Source organism: Equus quagga, unplaced genomic scaffold (assembly GCF_021613505.1).
Source record: "Equus quagga isolate Etosha38 unplaced genomic scaffold, UCLA_HA_Equagga_1.0 73442_RagTag, whole genome shotgun sequence".
Taxonomy (NCBI): domain Eukaryota; kingdom Metazoa; phylum Chordata; class Mammalia; order Perissodactyla; family Equidae; genus Equus; species Equus quagga.
Window position 1 is genome coordinate 8,959,178 of NW_025802777.1, and position 9,768 is coordinate 8,968,945.

Genomic DNA, 9,768 nt, shown 5'->3' on the forward strand with positions numbered 1-9,768 from the left:
CCGCTGTGCCAAGTGACTCCCTCAGAGGAAAGCCACTAATGAACTAAACTCAGTAGAGACTCACCCTGCACACGCCCCTGAACCCTCGTCTCCGTCCCACCTGAGTTCCCACCAGGAGAGTGAATCTTTCTGCAAAGCGGCTTGAGGCCGACAGCCTTCAGCAGCAGAAGGGCTGCTGTGCCGTGCAGACCTGATTGGGAATTAGGACACTTCATGGTTTCCTATGGTGACTCTGACTCAACTTGGGTAATATCAAGCATCGTCCTAATGGTCCCAATCCCCTCATTGTGACTGGAGCCCCCCACTCCCCAGTGATGTGCCAGTGTGAAAACCCAGGGGCGCCCCAAACGAAGCGCTGGTCTGCGATACAGCCCCCTGCATGGTCAGTCTGTGTCCCCAGAGCCGTTCCCACCAGCCACAGGGCGGGGAGCCAGTGAGCTGGCTCTCCAGAAAGAATAGGTCACGGAGCCCCAGAAGGACAGGACGTTTGTCTTTGTTGGAATGCATTGTCCTCAGCCTGTCTTCAGTCTTTCTTAGAGATAGAGATAAAGATAGAGATAACAAGTGTATCAAATCAGTACATTGTACACCTTAAACTTTACAATGCTACGTGTCCATTATATCTCAATAAAGCTGGAAAAAAGACGTATAGATTTAGACACACACACACTAACTGTTAACACTATATTAATACTGAGATTCTGCAAAAAACTGAATATAAAAAAGCAGAGGTGGCTCCTACTAAAAACAAATTTGAAACCACAGTTCCACATGACTTTTTTTCTGCCTATGGTACGTCTCCCCCTCCTGCCATCCTGCCACCCCGCCCCTCCCCACTCCCACCTCTGCCCCTCTAACATTAACACAGGTAAAATACTTGCCTTGGGTGGCAGGAAACTCACATTTAAGTGAACTAAGCAATTAAGTGTATTTAGTGATTGGAGCCGTAACTGATTTCAGGTGCATCTTAAGTTTTTCAGTACAAGTAATACATGTTTATTGTGGAAATTTTAAAAACACAAGTAAGCAAGAAAAACATTTAAAACATTGAAGCACCCCAATCTTGCCATTCAGAAGTTACTACTATTAAAATTTTAAATTCCAGTGGATACTTGCACGTGTATACGTGTACATGTATGGGGGACCAATTGAGAATGATGAACTTGGGGTCCCCACAAGCTCATCTGGGGCTGGAGAGAGCTGGGAGGTTGATGCTGGATGCACGGAGGCATGGGGTCAGGCAGGCCTGTAGAAATGAGGTCAGCAGGACCACTGGCATGGCCTCTGGTCCCCAGCCTGCCCTTGAGCCACAGTTCAGCCCCATGGAACAGCCCCTGTTCATCTTCCTAGTTCTCTGCAGAAACCAGCATGACCCCACGCAGCACAGGACCAAGGCAAGTGTTTGCAGTAAAGTGAGCATGAGGCAGGCATCTGGGGCAGACCTCTCAGAGGCACCCGCGGCAAGAGCGGGGCTGGGATGGTCCTCACGCACCTCTGCAAGTGATGGAAACCTAGAAGCCAGAGCGAGAATTTGAGGGATCCTGGTCCAAACGGGTGGGAAACACCCTCCAGTCCCTTCAGAGATAGCTGGGGGAGATTGAGGAGGAAGGTGCTACCATTTCTCAAATGACGGCCACCAGCCAAGGGATTTTGAACAATTACAATTCATGTGACTTCATTTTTTTCCAAAAACTGGTGAAGCCTGGGAGAGCTAGTGTTTATATATATTTTTAAATATAAAATTGGATCATACCGTAATTTGATTAGTAAACTGGGTTTTTTTTTGCTTAACAAGATCTCATGAATATTTTTTTCACGTAGGTCAAGAGATCACAACAACAATGTTTTTCTAACTGTTTTCTATTGTTTTACCAAATTCTAGAGACCAATGAAGGCATTTCAGGGCCCCTACAGAAGAGAGTAGATTTTGCAGGTGGAAGGAGAAGATTATGAATTCCCACCCCCAGTTCACCAAGAATAGTCTACTTTTGGGGCCGGCCCAGTGGCATAGTGGTTAAGTTCATGTGCTCTGCTTCGGCCACCAGGGGTTCATGGGTTTGGATCCCAAGCACGAACCTACACACCACTCATCAGGCCGTGCTGTGGCGGCGTCCCACATACAAAATAGAGGAAGATTGGTAACAGACGTTAGCTCAGGGCCAATCTTTCTTACCAAAAAAAGAGAATAGTCTATTATTAACAGTTCTATATACTAGGATTCTATGAAAGACTGAATATTAAAAAGAGGAAGTGTCCACTGCTAGAAATAATTTGAAACCACAGTTCTGAGTGATTTTTTTAATGCTGTAAAGCATTTCATTGTGCAGATAAATGATAATGTATTAATCAAGCCTCTGTTTTTGGACATTTAGGTTGCATGTAAGTTAGGAGTTGTGTTCAAATCCAAATGTCACACTCCTGAGACACAATCACTTAAACAAATTAGGGTTTTCTTTTTCTCATATAATGAAAAGTCTGGAAGGAGACAGTGCTGACATCGGGTCAGTGGGTAATGGATCTCCAACATCCCATCAGAGTTCCAGGCAGGATACAGGGGAAGAGGGGGCAGAGGTCATAGGTCAGAAGGGGGCTGGTAACTGAGTTGATTGCCCTCGTCAAGTTTTCCTGGAGATGCCCCCCAATGACCTCTGCTTACACCTCACTGTCCATCCCTTTTGCCCAGAGTCCAGAAAAGGTTTTTAGCTGAGCACGTTGCTCCCCCTCTCCCCGCCTCCCCACAAAACTGGGATTCTGTTAGTGAGGAAGATTAGAAAAACAGCTAAACCATTGTCTGAAAATCCTTTTCATTGTATCTTTAAAGCTACATCACACCCTACTTTTTAACTTAAGGTCAAGTCATAGAAATGAAATTATTCCTTTGGCTGAGGATCTTTCCAAGACTTCTCAAACAAGTTGCCTTTTAGAAACCTTGTACTAATTGACCTTTCCACCAGCAGCGTCTAATAAAAAAGTATCTCCTTCACATAAACATTGGTATAATCTTTTTATTTCTACTCTTTGCTACCTTGATAAGCAAAAGTTTTCATGATTTTTTCCTTAATCGTTTAAAAATATTTTGTAAATACAGGCTTGTTTTGATTCATTATCAGTGTGAGGGGAATGCGCTCGAGGAGTACTTTGTAAATTTTACCTGTGCACTAATAACCTGGGATTATTAAAATGCAGATTCTGATGCAAGAGGTCTGGGGGCCCCTGAGAATCTGCCTTTCCGAGAAGCTCCCGGATGCCCGGTGCGGTGCTGCTGGTCCGCAGACCTACTTTGAGGAGTGAGCTCCCAGGTGCCCTCTCAGAGCAATTTCATTCTAAGAGAGAGGACCTCTGTACTGCTGAGTGAGAAGTGCTCTCTGCCCTGAAGAGGAGCTCTGCACACGCAGGAGGGTCAGGCTGGCAAACATGCCCAGGGGAGATTGGGTCTTGAAGCCAAGTCTCTGCGCAGATGCTGCTGCAGAGGGAATAACTTAATCCTGCTCCATTCGACATGAGATTCCTGGGTGAGCTGGGAGCCCCCTGCAAAAAGTGAGGGCCGCCTTCAACGGGGTAAAGTCTGGGGTGGGGGACGATAAGACAGCCAAGCACCTCTGCAGCTATTGTCCAAAAAGACCAAGAGACAGGAAACGTCCAGGGCAGGAACAATGAGTGCCACTTGTGGGCGCCGGGGAAACGCCAGGGCGTTGTAAGGGCCGATCGTTAAAATACTGATTTGAGTGTGGGCCCCTTTATTCGCCACCCACACCAGTTTCCAGTGGGTAGCCAAGCTTCACACTTCTTGGCCTCGGGGATGTGGGCCAGCTGGAAAGATTCTTCCCTGCTTTTGTAAAAGCTAAGTCCCTAGATGAGATTATGCCAAGGGCCTGGAAGAGGAGAGGAGAAGGGGGAACAAGCAAGGAGAACGGGGAACAAGCGAGAAGGAATACAGAGCAGGGCGGCGCAGGAGGAGCTGCCGGGAGCTGGGGAGGCTGGAAGACCTCAGAGGGCACCCCAGCACCCGCACCCGGATTCCTGTCCCGGCGGATACAGCTGAACCTCAGGGCATGAAGGACCCCATGCTAAGGCAGTGGCGGTGGGGAGAAGGGGGGAGAAGGGGATGGAAGCGGGTGTTTGGAGGGGTGACTTCTGTCTATCCTCCTTCTCTTGAAGCCCACATTGTCTGATCCTGAGAGAGCCACAGCATCTTTCTCTACTTTGAGTTTGCACAGTTCATCTGTTTCCGTCCTTTTACTTTTAGCCTATCTGTGGCCTTCCAGTCAAGCGTCTCTTGTAAACCTTTTTGTCATAATTGGACTGGGTCATGGCCTACAAACAGTTAGGGGTGTGGCATTTATAGGGCGTTTATCAAAGTCCCCGAGGGTCATAAGATGAAAGAGTTTGTAACACCAGTGACGTAAATTAAGTACCTTTTTCATCAGTGGGCATACAAGGGAGATACATTCCACAGAGTGGAAAGTGAGGTCGTGGGACTGCAGCTCCCATGGTTGCTGGACACCCTGCAAGCCCAGCCCGGTGACCAGTGTGCAGGCCTTTCAACCTACAAAGAGCGTTTGAGAGAGAGTGTGTGTGTCCACCTACCAGGTGGCCTTAGCGCATGGCGATGCCTGTTTCCCTAACAACAGGGCCTGTAAACAGTGAAACTGCCTCCCAGGAGCATGAGCACTCTCCCGTGGCCCTTAACCCACACCTATGAATGTCACAGTGCCACCAGCAGAAAGCCATAGAGACCCAGAAATCCCGGAAAACACAGCCAAGAGAGAGAGCTGTCATTTCTCTGGTTCAGGAGTTCTCGGCCCTGGCTGCCCCTTAGAAGCTCCCATCTGAGAAGCTGTTTTAAGTTCTAATGCGCAGGCCCCATTCCAGGGTGATTCTATTTCATTGATCTGGGGTGGGGCTAGGCATCTGTATTTTTTTTAGGAGAGTTCACTTTGAATCAATATTCGTAAAGGCTACTTTAAATCCAATGTGCGATCAGATCCCTTTGCAGGCTGGAAATATCCCAGCAGGGCACCAGGTTGAAAGCCATCAGTTTTACACAGTCAAGTATATGTTATTCTGTGGCGTTGCCAATGGCACTGGGGCCAGCTGCTTTGCAAGGACCACTCTGCTGAGATGGAACGTGACCAAGCGGTGCCGGGACCCATCAAATGCACCGGCCTGCTTGGGAACAGCATCTGATACTGAACCTCCCTGTGGGAGAGGATTATGGCTACAAAACAGCACACGGGAGCCCTGCTTGCCCCTCAGCAGATAATGAGGCCTGAACCGCAGTGTTACGTGACATCCATCTCCAAGGTCAATGCTAATGAACAGCTCTCTTTGCTTGCTTGGTTCCTTCCCTCATAGCAAATGTTTCAACCGTCTCCATTTCCCCCCTCGATTCAGAGTATGTTGTCCGGCATGTCTGAGCCGCTCTGAAAACAAGCCCATGTGTGGGTTTAGTGGAAATGAAATTATTTCCACGAGAAATGGCATTTCTTGTTCAGCCCCGCTTACAGGAGCTTACCCAACCAGCAGAGAGAAGAGCGGCGCCTTGCAAAGTATGAAGCACCCATTCTCCATCAGAGGGAAGCCGGCAGAAGTCAGGAGCTTCTGGCTTCAGGCAGAACGAGTGAGTCTGAGGCTCATTTTTTAAAGGAAAAATGCTCTTTTCTCTTCTGCTGCTCACAGCAACGCGTTCACGCTGTGAAGCCCCAAACCAGACCTTTTGAAAATGATATTGTTCTATGACAAGGAGGTTGGGAGAGACGGAAGGTTCTCAGTCAAAGGATGACAACTCTTTTCTGTCCCCTTGACCACAATGAACCCCATTCACTTATCCAGTCCAAGGATCCCATCCCTGTAGTCACTGTTCCCAGGTGGGGACTTGCCAAATGCCATTAACTAAAACCAAAGCTCCCTGCTGTCCGGCACCAGCTGTCCCCACTTGGCAGCATTAGTCCCAGCCCTTCCTCCCCGGCCACCCTCCTCGGCCACCAGCTTCTTGGCTGCTGCAGAAGCAGAGGTAGTGTGTTGGGGAGCTGCATATCTCAGGTGGATGTGCAAAGCCCCATCCGTTTTCTGCAGACGTTTCAACACACAAAAGCCTGTGGGAGGCTGGAGAAGGGGGAGTTGGGAGGATTATGCGGGGCTCTTGTGGCCCAGAATATGATGCCTCTCTGCTACTTGGGAACAGCGGTAGAAGGCCACAGCCACCTGCTCCTGAACTTCGGGCCACTTGAGAGGAGCAGTCGAAGATGTTCTGTGCAAACGTTCCCTCACCAGTGTTCCCTTCGTTTTCAGTGGACAGTCGGCTTGCATCTTCAGTGGTTAACAGCCCAGCTCTTGCCCTAGATGGCCAGAGTGGACACCGTGAAGGCGAGAGAGGTGGGGGGAGAATGCAATTCCTTCTTAACCCCAAGGCAGGCGTGGCTTCATCAAACAGAAAGCCTTGAAAGTAAAAATAGATGGCATACTCACCTAGGATAGTTGTCCATGGTCTTTTTCTTTTTCTTTTTTGAGGAAGATTAGCCCTGACCTAACATCTGCTGCCAATCCTCCTCTTTTTGCTGAGGAAGACTGGCCTTGAGCTAACATCCCTGTCCATCTTCCTCTACTTTATATGTGGGATGCCTGCCACAGCATGGCTTGATAAGCAGTGTGTAGGTCCACACCTGGGATCTGAACCAGCAAATCCCGGGCCACCAAAGCAGAACGTGTGAACTTAGTTGCTGCGCCACCCAGCCAACCTGGATAATAGTCTTGATACATTGAATGGCCTTGGAGTTTACACCCGCTCACAAGGATCATGAGACGCCCTCGCTCAGACAGAAATTCTACTAACCAGATATTTGTGTGCGCTCGGCAGCCAGTTGTTTGGAGGGTAACATTACTCTCGAGGATCCTTTCCCTGTGTTCGCTGTCTCCAGGTGGGAACTTAAGAGGTTTGATTACTTCCTTGTGGCATTGTTTCCTGGAGCTGGAACTTACAATATGCAATTCAAAGCATAAACAAATCGCAGAGGCTCCTCTATACACCCAATACTCAGAGGCAGATTTTTCTGCGTGAAGAAGGACTTGGAGATAAATGACTCCTTCAAGTGACCCCGCCTTGCTCTCCGTGGCTACTCTGTGGATGCCTTGGGGAAGCAACACCACATGAGGAATGAGCAGACCTGGATTCCGATCTTAGTCCTGAAGTATGTGTGAAGTGTGGTGTGCAGGTGTGTGTCCACATGCGCACACTCAGGGGCAGTTTCCAGGTCTTGTCTTCCCTCACCTGGCAAACAGCAATGATGGCACCTGAGCCAGCGACCTCACAGGGTTGCCTGGTAGAGCACATAAGAAATGGGTGTTTTAGGGTTCTCCAGAGAAACGGAATCATCAGGATAAACAGAGCTACAGATAGACTGAGAGATTTCTTGTAAGGAACAGGCTCTTGCAATTATGGAGGCTGACAAGTGCTGAGGTCCGCAGGGTGAGCTGGCCAGCTAGGGCCCCAGGAGAGCCAAGGGCGTAGTTCCAGTTTAAGTGCAAAGGCCTGAGAATGAGGAGAACCAACGGTGAAGTTCTAGCCTGAAGGTCAGCAGGCTCAGGACCCAAGAAGAGCTGATATTTCAGTTCAAGTCCAAAAGCAGGAAAAATCGGATGTCCCAGCTCAATCAGTCAGGCAAGAGGAGTTATTTCTTAATCAGGGGGGAGTCAGCCCTTTTGTTCTATCCATGCCTTCAACTGATTGGATGAGGCCCACCCACATGGGGGGGCAATCTGCTTTACTCAGTCTACTGATTTAAATGTTAATCGCACAGAAACACCCTCACAGAAAACTCAGAATAATGTTTGACCCACTATCTGGGCACCCCGTGGGCCGTTCAAGTTGACACAAAATGAACCATCACAGTAGAGTGAAAGGCAGCCTCGAGTACTGGAAAGAATGCCATTTCTGGAGTCCAACAGCCCAGGTCAAGTTCTGACTTTCTTACTTACTAGGTGTGTGATCTGTAGCTTACTCAGTCTCTCTGGGGCTGCCCCCATTACCTCTTTGGTAACTCGAGGATAGCAAAAGAATCAGCATATATACATATGCGACCCATAGCAGGCACCAAAGCCTCTGTGGTTTTGGATGCAGAAAGCACTTTCTTCAAGTTCAATTTGCCCTTTGCATTTAATGTACATTATTATTTTAGGCAAAAGAGACTTTTGCACATAGAAAATATAAGAGGAATAAAAGACGAATTAATATCAAGGAAGAAAAATAACAGACCAGACGATGATACAGACCTTGTTGGCACTTCCCTACTCTTAAATTAGGAGAAGAAAATCTGGGGGTTTGGAGGAGCCATCAGAACTACTGAACTGTGTGCCTCCTCTCCTTTAATGAAACGCCTTTATTTCCCCAGGAGGTCTGTGGGCCCGTATTTACCTTGGAGCCTCATGGCGGGGTGGCTGTGGTCTTTGCAGAGTATGGACATGTTTCACATTATATGCACGGCTGTTGGATGAACGTGAAACCTAATACATTTGGGACCTGATACCATCATCCACCATAAAAGAAAAATATTTTCCCGTCTAGAAATCAAGTTGGAAGACCTCTCGCACAGTTGCTTTGGGTTTTAAAGGCCCCGTAATGACTGCAAAGATGGCCTGTTCATCCAGATAAGACTGGAGCCAACCTGACACCTCATTGCAGTACTGGTTCCTCTTCCAAAGTCCTGTTAAGCATGTGGGTGGTGTTAACAGCGTCCTTCTGGCAGCTACAACGGACCAAGAGAATGGCATAATGGTTGGAGAAAACCTAGATGGCACAGCAAGAAATGCAGAGGCTGGACTGGCCAGTGGAGACTGCTGGGGGCCAGTGTGACGGCTCTAACAGAGTGTGAGGTATTTGGGGTTTGGCAAACCCTGAGCAGCTGGCTGCCAAGCCCTGCTACCCCCTTGTCCCCCTAGTGTATTTCAAAGGAAATTAAATCCACATGTTTCTGATTTGCTGACACTTAAAGCTCATCCAGAGGTGGTTTTGCAAGAGTGGTTTGGACACAAGAAGCCTAGAGAAACTTTCATTATTATTATTTTTTCATTTTGAAATGCAGACCTGTACGCTTACATAATAAATGCCATGCCTACAAAATCAGAGTCTAGTTTTGCCTTCCCAAAACTTTCTGTCCTGGGCCCACAAGAGACAGATAATTGAAGTCAATTAGAGACGGCAAACAGTGACTTTAATATCCAACCTAGAAATGCATCTTGAAAATGGCACCCTTAATGGCCCCTTTTGATTGGGCTGTACCTAAGAACTGCCAAAGCTAGAGTTCAAAAATATATGCCCAGGATGGATTGAGTCTATAGATTTCATTATTTCCTCAGACTCTGGCCAAGGAGAGATGGTGTCCATGGTAGGTCCTGGGAACCCAGGTCCAAGTATTTGGGCGTGGGGCCTCAAGGACAAGAAGCCATCACAAAGGTGTTCTGTAGAATGTTCTGAAACGTCCTGCCATGTCGTTGAATGAAAACTAGATAAGCTGCAACTCAAATTCTGCTTCAGAGAAATAGAATCACATTATACACTTAGAAAGAATTAAAGTTTCTGGATGTGACATGTGACCTCTTCAAGTCCAGTCACATGAAAACTATTGGCCAGAGAGATCAGGGACCGAAGGGTCTTTTTCTTCTGACCACAGGTTAACATTTTCGGTTTACCCGTTTCCCTCCCATAGCCCATGCATGTAGCTTTTCCTCAAGATTCACCTGAGAGGTGGCTTCCTCCGCTGCTCCGAGTTGTCC

The 9,768-nt window shown here is 47.9% G+C and overlaps 1 protein-coding gene across 1 annotated transcript; it reads right to left on the reverse strand.

Annotated features, from left to right (window-relative positions):
- Window positions 1–1,009: 1,009 nt before the first annotated feature.
- On the reverse strand, window positions 1,010–8,459 carry LOC124234389 (uncharacterized). Its single transcript, XM_046651751.1, has 3 exons — window positions 8,411–8,459; window positions 6,833–7,175; window positions 1,010–1,511 (listed from the first exon to the last, which is right to left on the reverse strand). The coding sequence occupies exons 1-3, from the start codon at window positions 8,457–8,459 to the stop codon at window positions 1,181–1,183; spliced, it is 723 nt and encodes a 240-aa protein (XP_046507707.1). The 3' UTR covers window positions 1,010–1,180.
- Between the last annotated feature and the right edge of the window lie 1,309 nt (window positions 8,460–9,768).

What these genes read in the sequence shown, in the direction of transcription:
- LOC124234389 (XM_046651751.1), bottom strand. Translation starts at nt 8,459, where the DNA reads ATGTCCATACTCTGCAAAGACCACAGCCACCCCGCCATGAGGCTCCAA. An exon ending in CCCCGCCATGAGGCTCCAAG is followed by an intron (nt 7,176 to 8,410) that starts GTAAATACGGGC and finishes TTCAGGACTAAG; the next exon opens with ATCGGAATCCAGGTCTGCTC. An exon ending in CGAGCGCACACAAATATCTG is followed by an intron (nt 1,512 to 6,832) that starts GTTAGTAGAATT and finishes TCTGGCTTCTAG; the next exon opens with GTTTCCATCACTTGCAGAGG.